The 19,742-nt window shown below is 38.6% G+C and overlaps 1 protein-coding gene across 1 annotated transcript in view; it reads right to left on the bottom strand.

Annotated features, from left to right (window-relative positions):
* Positions 1-19,742, bottom strand: part of CPS1 (carbamoyl-phosphate synthase 1) — a 145,421-nt gene that overhangs the window by 8,095 nt on the left and 117,584 nt on the right. Inside the window, exons 30-34 of the mRNA XM_086341970.1 lie at positions 14,473-14,580; positions 12,743-12,832; positions 10,478-10,648; positions 7,680-7,754; positions 4,789-4,887 (exon numbers count right to left, since the gene is read on the bottom strand). Of these exons, the coding sequence (XP_086198096.1) occupies positions 4,789-4,887; positions 7,680-7,754; positions 10,478-10,648; positions 12,743-12,832; positions 14,473-14,580 (543 nt within the window). The remainder of the gene's footprint in view (positions 1-4,788; positions 4,888-7,679; positions 7,755-10,477; positions 10,649-12,742; positions 12,833-14,472; positions 14,581-19,742) is intronic.

The raw sequence follows: 19,742 nt of genomic DNA on the forward strand, positions 1-19,742 counted from the left end.
GTGAAAAAAATATATATATGTATATATATTTCCTCCAATTATCATTTCACATTAATCCAAATTCTGGCTACAGAACCGAAAGCCAAGTTAAGATGGTGTGATGTCTGTGGACTCTACAGGGATGTCAGGATTGACAACTCTATGGTTGTTCATAATGATTCTGTATAGAAGATAAAAGGTTATTCATGTCACTTGGAGTTGTCTTTTTCAAATAAAATGCTTGCTTTGTGTTTCTGAGCCATGCTGAAGCACAGACGTCAGGAGGGGGGCTCTCTACGAGCATCACTGAATAGCCCAATCAGAGGGCGAAAAACAGGAAGGGCTCTTGATCTGCTCTAGAGTAAATCATTTATTGTTGAAGAGTGTTCCAGAAAACTTCAAGACAAGGCAGATTGCCCACTCATAGAAACTAAATAAATCCTGATGGGATGAAAAGAGGCTGGAAATATTGCACGAAAAGCAAAGATGATTTTGTTGCCACATAAACCTACATTATGCCTTTCTTATATTAGGATCTTTGCTTTAAAAGGCTCTTGGTAGACACACAGTGCCTATAATAGTTAAGTTGACAAGAATCCTTTGATAAAACCCAAATCTTGATTTTTCCCCCTAAATCCTAGTTATGCAAGATCGATGTTATCAAAATATTTCAAATTTCCCAGGTAATTTGACCATAGGATTAATAGTGAATGGACAGAAGCAGTCTATGTGCATAAAGGAGTAGGATAAGAAAGAGAAGAGAAAGAAAAATTAGGAAAATTAATATAACTAACAAGAGTGTATATACACTCACATACACATACACACACACAATCTATTTATTAAATGTTGAAAAGTGGTTGATACTTGCTAGTGATAAACTGCTACTTAAAATACGTGTTAAAAAACCAACAATAAAAAAAATATTTCCTGTATCAGAGTCACTTTTGCCTTTCCTCCATAGTTCTCTTTTCCCCCTAGTTTTCTCTTGCAACCTGTTGTGAAAAATCAGAGTTAAGATTTCTTCAATTAAATCCTTTACTCATAACAGCAGCTGCCTCATGAGGGGGTGATGAAGAGAAAAGAAGGTTTTTTGAATTAGTTTATATGAATTCTTCTGGCTAAGTGAAATCGTGTTAAGATGATTTTTTTTAAATTTTATTTTATTTAACTTTACAATATTGTATTGGTTTTGCCATATATCAAAATGAATCTGCCACAGGTATACATGTGTTCCCCATCCTGAACCCTCCTCCCTCCTCCCTCCTCCCTCCCCATACCATCCCTCTGGGTCGTCCCAGTGCACCAGCCCCAAGCATCCAGTATCGTGCATTGAACCTGGACTGGCAACTCGTTTCTTACATGATATTTTACATGTTTCAATGCCATTCTCCCAAATCATCCCACCTTCTCTCTCTCCCACAGAGTCCAAAAGACTGTTCTATACATCAGTGTCTCTTTTGCTGTCTAGTATACAGGGTTACTGTTACCATCTTTCTAAATTCCATATATATGCGTCAGTATACTGCATTGGTGTTTTTCTTTCTGGCTTACTTCACTCTGTATAATAGGCTCCAGTTTCATCCACCTCATTAGAACTGATTCAAATGAATTCTTTTTAATGGCTGAGTAATACTCCATTGTGTATATGTACCACTGCTTTCTTATCCATTCATCTGCTGATGGGCATCTAGGTTGCTTCCATGTCCTGGCTATTATAAACAGTGCTGCGATGAACATTGGGGTACACGTGTCTCTTTCCCTTCTGGTGTCCTCAGTATGTATGCCTAGCAGTAGGATTGCTGGATCATAAGGCAGTTCTATTTCCAGTTTTTTAAGAAATCTCCACACTGTTCTCCATAGTGGCTGTACTAGTTTGCATTCCCACCAACAGTGTAAGAGGGTTCCCTTTTCTCCACACCCTCTCCAGCATTTATTGCTTGTAGACTTTTGGATCGCAGCCATTCTGACTGGCGTGAAATGGTACCTCATCGTGGTTTTTATTTGCATTTCTCTGATAATGAGTGATGTTGAGCATCTTTTCATGTGTTTGTTAGCCATCTGTATGTCTTCTTTGGAGAAATGCCTATTTAGTTCTTTGGCCCATTTTTTGATTGGGTCATTTATTTTTCTGGAATTGAGCTGTAGGAGTTGCTTGTATATTTTTGAGATTAGTTGTTTGTCTGTTGCTACATTTGCTATTATTTTCTCCCATTCTGAAGGCTGTCTTTTCACCTTGCTTATAGTTTCCTTTGTTGTGCAGAAGCTTTTAAGTTTAATTGGTCCCATTTGTTTATTCTTGCTTTTATTTCCAATATTCTGGGAGATGAGTCATAGAGGATCCTGCTGTGATGTATGTCAGAGAGTATTTTGCCTATGTTCTCCTCTAGGAGTTTTATAGTTTCTGGTCTTACGTTTAGATCTTTAATCTATTTTGAGTTTATTTTTGTGTATGGTGTTAGAAAGTGCTCTAGTTTCATTCTTTTACAAGTGGTTGACCAGTTTTCCCAGCACCACTTGTTAAAGAGATTGTCTTTAATCCATTGTATATTCTTGCCATAGATTCTAATTACTTTATTCACAGTTGCTACGAAGTTTAGGTTTATCCCATTCTAACTAAGATGCCCAGTGAGTTAGCTATCTCTGATTAGCACATTCTATCGTATTGTTCAGTCAAATTTATGACTATACATTTGAAAAAAATCACTACAAATTAAAATCTTCCATATAGTAATGAAGAGATTATACACTGACTATTGATGATGGCAGCTTTTCTTTGCTTCCCATATAGAGTAGGTTAGAAAATGGTTCTTACCTATCTCTAGAGATTTAGAATCTTGATGATTAATTTTACCACAGCTGCAAGTATTTTATTAAATGTCAGTTTAGTTTATTAAATATTTCCTTGAATATATTTTAAGCTCTGTAATTAAAATATGTATATATTTAAATTCCTAATATTATGCACGCATGCACAGGAACAAAGTTCTTTGCAAAAATTCATGTAGCTGATAGAACATTGATTTCTTTAAAAAAGAATAAACTGAAAGGTAGAACATTGCTTTTAGAAGTCTCTTTTCCCTATGAACTTCCTTCTTTCCCTACAAAGCAAAAATTCTGTTCACTGTTGCCAAAATCATACCAGTACTTCATAGGGATCAAATTAATTTTTGCTTTATATTTCCCCGCAGCACTGGAACCAAACAAGGCACAATTTTATACATCACTGCCTTCTTAGAGTGGTATTTTAAAATGTTAGCACTATTATGATTAGTTGTGAGGACAGGGACTAAGGGCATGGTCTCCTCTGAATGCCCCCAGGTCTCACATTAAACTTTAAGCCATAACTGGAAGCTGGACAAATACTCTCATACTTGTGACTTAATAATACTTAATACCATTATAATGTGATGAGTCTCTCATATGGTGTGATGTGTCTCTCAACTGCCATTAAGCTTCACAATTGCAAGTCATCTTGTTAGCCTCTGTTCTAACTGTTCTCCATCGCCCTTCTGGCACCTTTATGAAGCAAAATCCCAAGTTAATCTTTGCAGAAACTTCTCCAAAGCCACCCATCCAGTCTCCAGAGTCTAATTTGCTGATACTAGGGCACCCTACTGCAACAGCATCTATAATAACAACCCACTACTTGAAAATACCTGGCATTATTCTAATCATAATTTTATTGACATGTACAGAACCGTGCAGGGTTTGAACTGATTGAAAGAATGGCAGGGGTGATAGATCAGACCATCTATTGTTTTTATAGGCCCAGGGATTGCTAACCTCCAATGAAAGTGAAATATCAGTTGAGAAACATCTAGTATTTTTTAGAAACTTTATAAACAAATAGTTTGTATATTCTTGCAATAATTATTCCAAAGAGTAATAAGAGTTTCCTGGCTCCCATTTTGCCCTAAGATTTACAGTTGACTTGCAATAATAAACCAGTGATATCCTTTTCATCATATGAAGATATTCACTTACAATTACTACACCCTGCTTTGACTTAGAAGGTTTACTAGGTAATAATATTTCAAGAACTTCCACAGTACACTGTGGGATGGGCTGACTTTCTTAAGCCCATTAGGCCACTGCCCTTTAAGAACTTTCAGTCAGTCATGGAGAACTTTTAATTATGTTAAGAAAATTTCTCAGATAATGCCCATGTCTTCTTCAACTCTGAATCTTTGATATTTAGAAATTGAAATGTGAATGAATGAATGTAATGAAGGAAAGAACAGAGGTTTGGAGGGGGTAATATTCATTTCAGTTTGGGATATGTTGGTTTTGAGACATCTAGATGGAGGTGTCCAGCAAACTGCTGGAAACAGAGGATGGCTGAGGATAAAGACTTAAAGATGATAGTTTGAAATGGGAGAGTGGATAGACATGAATGAGCTGGCAAAGGGGAAAGTCAAGAGAAAATGCTAGACACAGTCACAGAAAGAAGCTGTGAGACCAACTTAATGGAAAGCTTATATTCAGAGGCCAAGGAGACAGTACTAAGAGTAAGCCATGTAGAAAAGGTGTAACCAAGGGAAAGAACGGAGTCCTTTTAAAGGTACTAGAGCTTTTTTTCTTTCTTTTTTTTAGCTTATTCACTTATTTGTATTGGCTGCTACAACAGAAAAAGGCAAAAAGTCAAGGAACATACAGATAAAAAAATTTCCATTATTGCTCAAATTTGCTGGCTTTTTAGTGGAATTTTAAAAATATTTCCCCTCTTCTCTAGCACCATTAAGGTCACTTACCCTACCAGCTCCCAGCACGTGTCCACAGTCATGCACACAAGCACACACTACCTACCTGAATTCCAATCAGGATGCCTTTCTGGGGTAGCTTAAATCCTGTGGAAAGCATTGCCTTTAGGAAAGCTGTATGAATACCTTCACCAAAGCAAGCCACCTGTTTAGAAGAAATGAAAAAAAATAAAGTAAAAGGAAGCAAATGACAGTCACCCAACCCTACCAAAAAAGAACCACAAATGAAGTCATAGATTCCTACGCTAGATTTTATTGAGTTGCCCAAAGACCATGCAGTCTGAATCTAGGGATTAAAAGTCTGGCTAGGGCAGATGTATCTTATGTTTTTAATTAAACATAATGAATGAATAAGCAATTCTTTCTCCATCCAACAACACTCCATGGAACAACATAACTGGATTCTACTGTGAGATATTTGGATACAAATTACAGCTTCTGGCCCATAATATGGTGAGCTGCCAAATGTTAATATGACTTAATGTTTAAATAATAGTATATGTATGTATACTATGCAACAATGCATGAATTCATGGGTCAGTAGCACAAATGCGTAACTGCTAATCAATTGGTTAGGAGTTATTTCATACACATGGGAAAGCCTTCTGAAAAATTCAGTAAATCTGTGAAAATCTCAAAGGAACTTCTTCATTATTATTACCTTCATAAAATGAGGCAATATACCTTGCTAGCAGTTCTTAATACTACAGCCCAAAGTAAAAAAAAAAAAAAGAAAAATTCAAATTAATATAGTGTTGGGATATACAGAGCCTTCCTGTAGGGTAATAGCACTACAATATAACTACAAGTTGATTAGCTACCCTAACTATAGAATAAGGAGTTAATCTGAGTATGATGGAAGTAAGCCTTGCCATGTACATCATTATTTGACAAAGGTACAGAATCACCATTAGAGTAAATAACACTGACGGCTAAATTCATTCTTTAAGCAAGTGACTCCTTTACTGTCAAAGGAAAGTTCTCATGACTATGATTTTCAGTGGACCACTAGGACCTGCTGCTTTTTACACCACAGTAAACATTTTCTGTGTTCAAGTACTGGCTAACCAACTTAAGGAATGTCAACCTAAGTTAATGGGACCCAAACCCTACTGAAAGAACCTAGGCAATTTCATTTTAAGTACATATACAAACACAAGGTTTCAGCAGTTTTCTACAAAAAAAAAAACAAAAACAGAAAGTAGTTAAGGAGGTGCTAATAGTAAAGAACCCGCCTGCCAATGCAGAAGATGCAAGAAACATGGATTCAACCCCTGGGTTGGGAAGATTCCCTAGAGAAGGGAATGGAAAACCACTCCAGTATTCTCATCTATAAAATCCCATGGACAGAAGAGCCTGGTGGGCTACAGTCCATGGGTCACAGAGAGTCAGACACAACTGAGCACAAAGATTAAGACTATCATCCCCACCTCATCATTAGGAAAGCTAAAGTTTTATTTAATCCCACAACAAGCCATTTTAACACTGAAAATGTCTCTGGAGCATAACTGAGATTTCACTGAGCTAGAATTATTATTCTGATTTCAGTAATAAAATAGAACTTGTAACATCACACTAAGTGACACTTGGAAATATGACTCTAATAAAGGAAGAGGAATTCTCTCTCTGTACTTCTAAAACAGATACGAGGAAGGAGAGGGCTGAATTTCTAATTCTCTCATATGTTCGTATTTCAACAGTTCCAATAATGTATGTCTGGAGGCAGAATGGACACAGGTTCTGAAAACAGATTTGCCACAGCAGAGAAAACAGCATTAAGGAAAGCAGATCTCACCCTGATCTGAATCCTAGGCTAGCTGAAAACAGCCCTGCTACTGAGTGACCATGGGATCAAGATGAACATCAGGGGATCTCCTTAAACGGCAGAGAAATTCAGCGTTACGTCCCTTGTCTTCAAGTTAGGTTTTCTCGTCTATTAAATTAACAGAAGCAGCAAAGATACTAAGAGAAGGCAATCATCAGTCCAAATACAAACAAGATAGCCATTTATTCCTCACTGCCTCCCTTGCTGCCTCACTTGGCTTCTCATCACAGATTTTGCTTGTAACCAGGCAACCATATAAAACATCACATATTTGTTGCAATTAAGTCTTTTCCCCTTTCAGGTTTTCCTCAACACCAAGAGGAAACAATGATGCCTCCCAGTCTGATGTTGCCACTCTGGTGTGCACTGATGAGAATCTGAAGGTTGTGTACAGTAAGTCTGTCAAGGGCTAGGTGATTCATACAATGTCCTGACACTGACACGTAGGGAACTCTCTGGAATCTGACAGCTTTCTACAAGAAACACATTTCACATTCTTAAAGAAACCTCCAGCTGACAAAGGCTCCAACACAAGTGAAGAGGGACATCCAGTGGTCAGTCTCATTATAGTTTTTAGATAATCTCCAGGCGGCTACAGTTGCTTCGAAAAACAGTGGTTCTGGGACTTTGCATATATCTGCAGATCCCACCGTATGATGGCCCCATTATCTTTCTACTGTTGTACATTCATTCTACATGTTGCTATTAAAAGCTCAATGATCTAATTTCACAATAGCAAGGCAAATTAGAGGGGATGAGAGGTGCTTTACAGAGAGACCTGAGAATCTTAAAATAAAAAGACCTGGAAGGTATTCACCTAGACATCTAAAGAAATATTTGAAAGATGCTCCCAATTTGTAACGTGAAAATGAATGAAACACACAGACAATATAGCCAACTGTTGAACTATAAGTGAGAATTTAGACTCTGGGCTACAAAACTCAAGGATTTTTTTCTTAGCTCAAAATTCCCAGGCCATTTCAGACTTATTCTGATCACAAAAGAAGTGTCCTGCTTACTACTTACTAAATTACTTTACTATATTCTGATCATAAAGCCATAGACTTCAAAGTAGATTTAATGAAAGTGTTCATGGATCATTAACTAGTTACCTCTCCAGTGGAAGCCATCTCACATCGTAGAATGGGGTCAGCATCTCTCAACCGGGGCCAGGAAAACATTGGAGCCTATCAAAATAACGGGTAGGAAAAATATGTGAAAGAAGGGTATAACAAGAATAAAGGAGGATAATTATATTTAGTGAATCATTTCTCATAGGATTCATTTAGGCTATGGTAGACACATAAAGAAACATCTTTGGTCCAAGCAACTGACTTGAAAAATAGCTTTAAACCTGTGTTCCAAGAATTTCTTGAGCTTTTGGCCCAAAATTGGGTTAAATAATCACAATTTATTTCTGTAAATAGGGCCCCAGTGACCAGTCTAAGCCAATGTTTCTGATCTAGCCTACACATATTCTTACTGGAGTGATTTCAAACAAAGTCTACTGGGCATTGATCTCCCCAGACACAGAGTTCAAACACTTTTTCCTTGGTAGGCTTTTGAAACATTCTTCTTCTTGTTCTGATCATTTGGACTTACAACAAGCCACCTTGCCAGAAATGTCTGTCTGCAAGCTGACTTCTGAGACATTAAGCTGTTGTTGACACCTCTTAAAAAGCTTTGAAAAATATTCTTCTTGGAAATACTTTTGCCCAGAACTTTCATATGAACTAGAACATAGATAGGAGTGCTTTCTTTCCATTTATTTTATCAATGCAGTTCACTAAGAATCAAATTTTTGTTTCTTCCATATATCTATTTATCCAGCCTAGACTATTCCTTCTTTGATTCGGGCATGCCTCTAAGTCATTATGGGAATTAATTCTAGCTTGGAGTTATTTCACTGGGTCATCTTAGTCATTATTACATTATATTCCTGCCTTCCAGCCTCTCTCTACCTCAACCATTGATATCTACCCACCTCACTAGGACAATATTAAGATTGACTATGAAAAAGTAATTTGACAAAAAAATCAAGATTAATGTACAAGGATAACTAGGAAAGAAGTAAACTAGAAGACGGTGCATTTTGAAAAATTCACATCTATCCATCAGTATTGTTACTAGTTGGAAATTGTTTCAGACACATGTGTGTATATATTTGTGTGTGTATTCCTGTGTCTAAGAATAAAGAAACATGAGTTTGAAATTCGTATTCAGAATCTCCAGTGGAAAAATATTTTGGGGGTCCTTCTACTTACTGGTCTCAAACAATAAAACCCTATGTATATATAGTCCCATTGAAAATTTAACAATTTGTGTTGTGTCATAGCATCCAGGAATAAAATGCTACCCTAAAATAAGAAGTGACATTCTACCTCAGTGTACTGTAAAATCCAGGGAATCCTAAATTATTAAGTTAAATAAGATTAATAAATATTTTTTAATTTACAGCTTCAACTTAAAACTTCCACTGTAAAAGTCAGAAGTCAGAGTCTCAATTGTAACACAATTATGGTTGAGGTCACTAGTATATATAAGAACAGAAAGCTCTGAAGGCACCCAGAATATGTAAATATCACATAAATATATTATACAATATAAATTAATTTCATTGTGTACTTTATCTAAAAAATTCAGATATGTTTATATAATATCTCACTAATCCTCATACTGTCCAGTGAGGTAGTTAAAGGTCATAATTATAAATACTCTGTTCATGGGCATACTGAGGCAGCTAGAGGAGCACAATGGATTTATTATTAAGTTATTTGAAATATACAAATATATACAGGCATTTCTTGTCTTATGATGCTTTGTTTTATTGTGCTTCGCAGATAATGAATTTTTAAAAAATTGAAGGTTTGTATATTATGGCAACCCTACATCAACCAAGTCTCTTGGTACCATTTTTTCCAACAGCATTTAATCACTGTGTCTCTGTGTCACATTTTGGTAGTTCTTACAGTATTTCAAACATTTTCATTATTATTACTATTGGAAAAAAAGATTCTGACTCACTGAAGCCCCAGATGATAATTAGTATTTTTGAGCAATAAAGTAGTTTTTGATTAAGGTATGTGCATTGTTTCTTTAGACATAATGCTATTGCACACTTAACAAACCACAATACAGTGTGAATATAGCTTTTATATGCACTGAGAGGCCAAAAAATTAGTGTAGAATTAATGTGGTGGTCTGGAACCAAACCCACAATATCTCCAAGGCATGTTTGTATTTAGTGAACAAATCTTACATTTTCCTGGTCATTCTTCATAAAGGTGCCATCAATTTCATTACCCTCACAGTACCGCTACAACAAAATTATACCACTAAAGAAATCGGAACTAAGCAAAGGTGGTCAAGGCAATAAAAATTTAAGTAACACCACAAGGTAACACTTTTACAAGACTCATGCATTCCTGAAAGCCTCGGCATAATTCAAGCCTTATCCTAAAAGTTATATCCAGAATTTCTATTTACCAACTAAACCGGCAGCATTAAGCATCACCTTCATAAATGTAGTTTATGTCACTCAGCTAGTTGGTTTCAAAGTTATGTAATTCTAAATATTTTTTTTTAATTTTTGAAATGCACAAGAGTACACATAAAGTTGCCTATAGAGAAACTGCATTGCATTATTCAAAGCGAACATTATAAATCCCTAGTCTAGCACTTTAGTTAGAAGGTTCATAAAGTATCAAGATTATTTTTAAAAATTACTTTTGGCTAAGCTGGGTCTTTTTTGCCCCATGGCATGTGAGATCAAACCCACATCCCCTGCATTGGAGGGCAGATTCTTAATCACTGGACTACCAGGGAAGTCCTAAGATCATTTTTTAATGAAAAATTATTCCTTTAATTCCTTTGGAACTTAAAAAAATGACTAAGATTTTTGAAAATATACCTTAATTGCAACATAGTCGGCTGGAATTATGGGATGCTCCAGTGTTGGAAGGGGTTTCTCATCAATGTGCTCTCCAATCATCACCTTAGTGGCCACATCAATGAAGTCGATTCCAAGTGTCTTGGAAACAAAGGGGAAGGATCGAGAAGCTCTCAGGTTACACTCAATCACCTGGAGAGATAACAAAATTCAAAAGAAGAGAAAGGATGGTGAGAAACAATGACAATATTCAACTGCTCCCTGCAACTTGGGCCCAGCTCTTGCTTTGCCAGCCTCTTCCTTGTCTCCCCCGATAGACTTATTTTTTAATTGATTCATATTTTAATTTAAGGATAATTGCTTCACAGAATTCTGTTGGTTTCTGCCAAACATCAACATGAATCAGCCATATGTATACATATATTCCCTCCCTCTTGAACCTCCCTCCCCATCCCACCCCTCGAGGTTGTTACAGAGCCCCAGTTTGAGTTCCCTGTGTAACATAAGTTTCCATGTTCCTCTCTTCATACATCTCACCCTCTCCTCCCTCACCCGCGGTGCCATGTCCATAAATCTGTCCTCTATGTCTGTGTGCCACTTGTAGACTTTTGCTAACTGGTTTCCTTTTTGGTCCCATGGTGGCTCAGATGGTATAGCATCTGCCTACAGTGCAGGAGACCCAGGTTCGATCCCTGGGTTAGGATGATCCCCTGGAAAAGGAAATGGCAACCCACTCCAGTACCCTCGCCTGAAAAATCCCATGGACAGAGGAGCCTGGTGGGCTACAGTTCATGGTGTTGCAAAGAGTCGGACATGACGGAAGGACTTCACTTTCTTTCTTTCTTTTCAGTCAGTATCTTTGAACTCTGACTTTTTCCCACCCCTTTCTGCGGTTCCATCCCCACACTCTCTTGACATGCGTGCTTGTGTACTCGGTTGTTCAATCGTACCTGATTCTTTGTGACACCGTGGACTGTAGCCCACCAGACTTCTCTGTCTGTGGCATTATCCCAGCAAGAATAGTGTAGTGGGTTCCTCTTCCAGGGGATCTTCCCAATCCCAAGAATCAAACCCGCAGCTCCTGCATTGACAGGCTAATTCTCTATCACCAGCGTGACCTGGGAAGCCCCACAAGCTCTTGACAGATTTGTTTTTATGCAGAGTTCAGATCGTGCCACATCCTTACTGGAAAGTCTTCAGTGGATTTCTACTGGCCCTGATAGTGAAGTCTAGTCCTTGACAGCCTTCTATCCTCTTGCTTCAGTGTAGCCCTCTATGTTATCTTGTACCACTTTCCTGGTCTCAGTGTTTCTTTCCAAGTTTACGTTCTATGATTTCCCTGGAAATATAATCTTGATAAACTGAACTGGTCACTATCTCCTAAAACGCACTGAACTTTCCCATAGATGTTGTTAGTGAACTGCTCTCTCTATCTTCCTTTACTTGTTATTCATTCCTTAAGACCCAGCTCAAATTACAAAATCTTCCTTGAAATATTTTATTATCCACCCAAACCAGGCATATGACACTCAATTACATGCTCATACACACGTGCAGGCACAGACCCCCACCCTCACCACCCCCGCCACACACACAGGCACTCCCTATTCTATGCCTCCAATATCACTTCATTCGTACATTCCTTCCAGCAGCTATTATATTCTAACTTACAGTTATCTATAAATTCATCTTCTTCCCAGTTCTCACTAAATTATGAATCTCTGAGAGCAAAAAACTGGGTTCTATACATCTTTGTTGCCACCTTAGGACTTTGCATAGTAGGTGAGAAACAATATTGGTTACTGATTAGTTACATTAAGTAGATTAAATTAATTAAGACTAACCTCATCACCTTAACACTTTTGAAATTTCTTTCTTTTTTATTTTATTGTATTTATTTATTGGTAAATGGTATCCAAAAGAGCTTTCTTTTCCAGGAAATGAATAAAGCAAAACTCCAGTGCATGTAATTATGACCATTCCACAGTAATCCGAACAGATTACTTTGTGATGGTCACCGCATCCATCTACACTGTACTGTAGGTGGCAGACAGTGATCTTCTCTCCAGTGGATCAGGGTGTTTACAGAGCTGTCACTGACACATCAGTGCCTCTAAGACCAGTGTTTTCAAACAGGCAGGTATTATATGCTGTGCAACACCCCACACTAAGACACAATCAGCTGCCAGGGTCTCAGCTGCTCTGTGGCTGTGTTCACAGAGGGACATAAACCAACAGGACCTAACACAGCAGTGGTGTCCCTTCAAACAGTTTTGCATTTCTTACCAAGACATCATTTCCTTTGACAAGAAACTGGACGTTGAATGGGCCAGAGATGGCAAAAGCCTTTGCGATCTTTCGGGTAGCATCCTTCACCTAGATCAAAAGGACAATGATACCATACTAAAGAACATTCCTTAGTTGAAAAACAAACAAAAAAGGTATAGCACCTTAAATTTAGATTTCTTTCATTCTCTTTACAAAGAACTATATCTCCACTAATAATGGAGTAATAATATGTAATAATAATAATGGAGTAATAATAGAAGCCATTCTTAGGTTTCTATTAACAAAATAATAATTATACTAAATGTTCTAAATATTCACACCAGAACAGCAGGGAAAAGAGCAAATAATGGTACAGGATTATCTTTCTGCCAAATGCCCCTATCTACCTACCATCATATACTCTGGTTTCATTCTGAGGGCTAAATGGAATCCTTTCAGTCTGGTTGCTTCAGCACCAAAAGCTGCAGTCCAAACTCTGTGTCAATCTAATGACCCACCTGCTGAGAAGTACAGGCCCTGAAATTATATGGTACTGCAAAGAGACCAGAGAGATTTCTTTTATGTGCTTTTCTTTTCCCCTGGACTCTGCAAGGGTGGATATTATGGTCAGAAGGAAACACGTTCCCTTGCAGGGAGGTGTGTGTAATCTACAGGAATTCCCATATCCAACCAGAGCCAGAAGGATCACATGCAAAGAGAGGGCACTGGCTGCTGGAATCAACAGCTCCTCATCCACTGATCTTACATGCCTTTGCAGTTCAGCAACTCAATCAGTTACAAAAGGAAGCAGGGTCCATGACACATTGAGCTTTGAGAGATTTCAAAATATCTGAGTTTTGAGATCATTTATTCCGATATGAAAAATTAAAGCACATTTGAAATCCCAGGATACTGTTCCTTCATGCTGCTGCTAATCGCAAAGCAACCTGCTACCTTCACATTCTAGAACAAGGTAAGACCTTTGGAAACCAGCCCAACGTACAACTAGCCAGACAGGCTGCCGAGATTCTGGTGGCAGGATTATTGGGAAGTCTCATTTAAATAGCTAATCCTCACCTCACATACCTGAAGACTAAAGGAACATTCCCCAAGTTATTTATGATGGCAGTCTTTAAGATGAAACCTAGCAGTGCATATTGAATACTGAGGCAGAATCATCATTCTTGGAAAGGTCATTAAAGTAGCAGTTTCAAAACCACTGGAAGAGACATATCTTAAAGTACTTTCTGGGTGAGGGTAAGGGTAGACAGTGAAAGCATTGGTTCCAGAAGGTTCTCATGTGACTGCTGCATACCTGCTTCTAACTGAGAAATATTACTTTAGGTGCTGCTCACCTGTAAGTGGCTCAAATATTAGAATCATCTGTAGCAGTAGTTATCCAAATGTAGTCCCTAGACCAGTAGGAATAGCATCACAAGGGAACTCAATAAAAATGCAAATTATGGGGCCTAGAACTACAGAATCAAAACTGGGGATGGAATCCCATAACCTTTTAACAAGTCCCCCAGGTGGTAACAGTGAGCTCAATTAGAGGACTATTGCACTAGAATACAATCAGAGTTCTAAAGGGCAGAAAAGGAAGCTATTATCTTTAAAATACACAGCAAACTCAGAGGAAGAAGTCCCCTTCATAATTAAATTTTACCTGAAGTATGTCCTATCCTACTACTTAGTTTAAAAAACTTTTAATCTTTTCCTGTCTTCCACCTTTATTTATAAATGATGACCTTTTCAATGGCTCCTTGGCTGATGGTTTGTGTGGGCAGCATCAGAGTGGCATCCCCCGAGTGGACGCCCGCATCCTCCACGTGTTCAGAAATGGCATGGGAGATGACCTGTCCGAAAGAAGATTGGAGAAAGGGTTGTCAGCTCTTCTTCAGTGAAGCTGCTGCCTGGTGTACCCCTTAATTCTAACAGATACCTCCAGCACTGAGCAGTTTCTTTGCTAAGTCTCCAATATGGGGGCAGAAGGAACTGCACATGCAGCCTCACCAAGCCTCCCTGTTCAGTGACAGATCACCTTGTGGGGCAGCTGAGAATGTCTGAGAGCTTACCTCCCTATTCCATTGATTAGAATCGGTATAAATGCTAGGAAAAGAAGGTAACTAAGCCAACTCATGGCCCTACTGGTAAAGAACCCAACTGCTAATGTACGAGACACAAGAGACATGGGTTCAATCCCAGGATTGGGAAAATCCCCTGGAGGAGAATACAGTAATCCACTCCAGTATTCTTGCCTGGAGAACCCCATGGACATGGGAGACGTGTTGGGCTACTGTCCACAGGGTCTCAAAGAGTCAGACAGACTGAGCGACTAAAACTTTCACACTAAACTTTCAAGCCAACTTGCAATGACTTTTAAGAATAGATAGGAAACTAAAGCATTCTGGGGGCACTGGAGACATCTTTGTCCTTTCCTTCCAGGTTAAGTTTTAAACACTGGAAAAGAAGACAGAAGAGGTGAATTCAAGCTTAGGTAAGTGTCATAACTTAGGTGGGTCAGAAAGAAAATGTAAGATCTGAAGATCAAGGGATTCTTATCACCTCCACACCATCACACCATAACCAAATGAGCTAATTCACCACCTACAAGAGATCTTTAAGTGAAAATTTGAGACAGGAGGGAGTGCGTCTTTGGTCACTCAGTCATGTCTGACTCTTTGCAACCCCATGGACTGCAGCTTGCCAGGCCCCTCTGTCCATGGGATTTTTCAGGCAAGAATACTGGAGTGGGTTGCCATTTCCTCCTCCAGGGGAATCTTACTGAAGATAGAAGGAAAACAAGAGGAAAGTATTCTTGTCCTCTTTTAAAGGTAAGAAAATCAAGGCAATATAAGAATAAATAATGCAAGTACAAGTGTCTATATGACCAAGACAGGATTTTTGAACCCTTATCTGTCAGATTGCAAAGTTTATGGCCTCAGTCACTATAAGCTAAATGTTAACAGTAGGTGTGTCTTCAGAAAATGAGAGTGGGGGAGAATAATTGGATAACTTTAAAAGACTTTAATAAATTACAGTGAAAATTTGTTTGTCAGATTTACAGATGACTTAAAGCAAAGTGACATTTGAGTGCCAGTACTCCTGCTGTCGCTTCCCTGAGAGCTCAGTTGATAAAGAATCTGCCTGCAATACAGGAGACCCTGGTTCAGTTCCTGGGTCAGGAAGATCCGCTGAAGAAGGGATAGGCTACCCACTCCAGTATTCTTGGGCTTCCCTTGTGGCTCACTTGGTAAAGAATCCACCTGCAATGCAGGAGACCTGGGTTTGATCCTTGCATTGGGAAGATCCCCTGGAGAAGGGAAAGGCTACCCACTTCAGTACTCTGGCCTAGAGAATTCCATGGACTGCATAGTCCATGGGGTCACAAAGAGTCAGACATGACTGAGCAACTTTCATTTTCACTTTCATTCCTGCTGTCACTTATGAGTTCTGGGACCTGGACAAGGTACTTTAGATGTTTAGCCGTGGTTGCCGATAGGAATGAAAATGGTATCTGTCTCATAGAATGAGGATAAACACAAGTACAGTCTGGAATGATATTTAGTGTAGAGTAAGCACTCAAATTTTTTATACTGTCCAGAAATGGGCAGGCAATGTCCCACTGATCAAACCAGTCAATCCTAAAATAAATCAGTCCTGAATATTCATTGGAAGGACTGATGCTGAGGCTGAAGCTCCAATACTTTGGCCACCTGATGCACAGACCTGACTCACTGAAAAAGACCCGATGCCAGGAAAGACTGAGGGCAGGAGGAGAAGGGGGCAACAGAGGATGAGATGGTTGGATGGCATCACAGACTCAACGGACATAAGTTTGACCAAACTTCAGGAGATAGTGAAGGATAGGGAACCCTGGCATGCTGCAGTATAGGAGGTCACAGAGTCAGACACAAATTAGACACTGAACAGCAACAATGTCCCATTGAGCTCTGAAAACATTATAACATGTCTGAAGTACGATGTCCATTTCTGAGTGTGACTGTTTAAAAATTATGTGAACAACCTGAAATACTTCCAAAAGAAGGAATCCAGAATGATAAGCAATGTTGGGGTCTAAGAGAAGCTTAGGGAAAGAGCATATCCTAGCAAATTGGAACTAAATAAGGCCAACAGACCAGCATTACTTTACAGCACAATATTTGAAAAAACACAAATGTATGTAGGTCAGTCTTACATTCTCCACTTCCACATTGGTATAGTCACATTTCTCTTATTTTACACCTCAGTCTCAAATAAGTAAAATGTTGAAAAGAGGAAAAGATTAAACATATGCTCCATAACTCTGGAGGTCAGGAGGTCAGGGATGAAAATTCTAGGGAGGCGTACATTAGAAAAGGAATATATTAGAAGTCCAAGAAATAAAAGCAAAAACTATATACATATATATATATATATATATATATATATATCATGTTGCATTTATTATGCTTTGTATAACCAAAAGAGTTAAACAGAAAACAAATGACAACTTTCCAGGGATAGGAAGGAAAATTAAGACAAACTGAGACAGCATATTATAAAGCAAAGACATCACTTTGCCAACAAAGGTCCATATAGTCAAAGCTATGTTTGTTTGTTTATTTGTTTTTTCTGGTAGTCATGTATGGATGTGAGAGTTGGACCATAAAGAAGGCTGAGTGCTGAAAAATTTATGCTTTCGAACTGTGGCGCTGGAGAAGACTCTTGAGAGCCCCTTGAACAGCAAGGAGACCAAACCAATAAATCCTAAAGGAAAACAACACTGAATATTCATTGGAAGGACTGTTGCTGAAGCTCTAATACTTTGGCCACCTGATGTGAAGAACTGACTCATTGGAAAACACCCTGATGCTGGAAAAGATTGAAGGCAAAGGGAGAAGAGGGCAGCAGAGGATGAGATGGTAGATAGCATCACCAACACAATGGACATGAATTTGGCAAACATGTAATGCAAAGATGGGCTCAATAAAGGACAGAGATGGTATGGACCTAACAAAAGCAGAAGTATTAAGAAGAGGTGGCAAGAATACACAGAAGAACTGCACAAAAAAGATCTTCATGACCCAGATAATCACAGTGGTGTGATCACTCACCTAGAGCCAGACATCCTGGAATGTGAATTCAAGAGGGCCTTTGGAAGCATTACTATGAACAAAGCTAGTGGAGGTGATGGAATTCCAGTTGAGCTATTTCAAATCCTAAAATATGATGCTGTGAAAGTGCTACACTCAATATGCCAGCAAATTTGGAATACTCAGCAGTGGCCACAGGACTGGAAAAGGTCAGTTTTCATTCCAATCCCTATGAAAGGCAATGCCAAAGAATGCTCAAACTACCGCACAATTGCACGCATCTCACACGCTAGTAAAGTAATGCTCAAAATTCTCCAAGCCAGGCTTCAGCAATACATTAACCATGAACTTCCAGAAGTTCAAGCTGGTTTTAGAAAAGGCAGAGGAACCAGAGATCAAATTGTCAACATCTGCTGGATCATGGAAAAAGCAAAAGAGTTCCAGAAAAACATCTATTTCTGCTTTATTGACTATGCCAAAGCCTTTGACTGTGTGGATCACAATAAACTGTGGAAAATTCTGAAAGAGATGGGAATACCAGACCACCTGACCTACCTCTTGAGAAACCTGTATGCAGGTCAGGAAAACCAACACAATATTGTAAAGTAAAATAAATAAATAAATAAAGCTGGAAAAAAATTTTTTTTAATAAAGTTAATGTAGAAAAATGGGGGAAAAAAAAAAAAGAACTGGACATGGAACAACAGACTGCTTCCAAATAGGAAAAGGAGTAGGTCAAGGCTGTATATTGTCACCCTGCTTATATAACTTCTGTGCAGAGTACATCATGAGAAATGGTGGGTTGGATTAAGTACAAGCTAGAATCAAGATTGCTGAGAGAAATATCAAAAACCTCAGATATGCAGATGACGCCACCCTTATGGCGGAAAGTGAAGAAGAACTAAAGAGACTCTTGATGAAAGTGAAAGAGGAGAGTGAAAAAGTTGGCTTAAAGCTCAACATTCAGATAACTAAGATCATGGCATCCAGTCCCATCACTTCATGGCAAATATATCACTGCAGATGCTGATTGAAGCCATGAAATTAAAAGACGCTTACTCCTTGGAAGGAAAGTTATGACCAACCTAGACAGCATATTAAAAAGCAGAGACATTACTTTGTCAACAAAGGTCCACTAGTCAAGACTATGGTTTTTCCAGTGGTCATGTATGGATGTGAGAGTTGGACTATAAAGAAAGCTGAGCACCGAAGAATTGGTGCCTTTAAACTGTGGTGTTGGAGAAGACTCTTGAGAGTCCCTTGGACTGCAAGGAGATCCAACCAGTCCATCCTAAAGGAGATCAGTCCTGGGTGTTCATTGGAAGGACTGATGTTGAAGCTGAAACTCCAATACTTTGGCCACCTGATGCAAAGAGCTGACTCATTTGAAAAGATCCTGATGCTGAGAAAGATTGAGGCCAGGAGGAGATGGGCACAATGGAGGGTGAAATGGTTGGATGGCATCACCGACTCAATGGACATGAATTTGGGTAGGCTCCAGGAGTTGGTGATGGACAGGGAAGCCCGGCGTGCTGCGGTTCATGGGTTCACAACAAATCAGACACGACTGAGCGATTGAACTGAACTGAAGGAGATGGTGAAAGACATAAAGCCTGGAGTGCTGTAGTCCATGGAGTCACAGAGTCAAACATGACTTAATGACTACTCAATAAAAGGGTGCTTAAACTGTAGATTATATAAGAGGTCATCATTACTATAAACGTAATTTTTTTTAACAACACTACTTTGAACTGTTAATCTGGAAGAAAAAAAACAAACAGAAAAAAAACTTTATCATTTTCAGTAGATTGTAAAGTACAAGATGAAGTCCAAGATAAAATCCATTTTATTTCCTTAAAGCAAATAGAATGATATGGACTCTAAACTACCACTTTCTCTGTTTCAAGATAAGTAATAAATGCCTTACTAGTAAAACCTTAAAA

This window comes from Bos grunniens, chromosome 2, assembly GCF_055505025.1.
Source record: "Bos grunniens cultivar Pamir isolate PY7600 chromosome 2, Bosgru_T2T1.0, whole genome shotgun sequence".
Taxonomy (NCBI): Eukaryota; Metazoa; Chordata; class Mammalia; order Artiodactyla; family Bovidae; genus Bos; species Bos grunniens.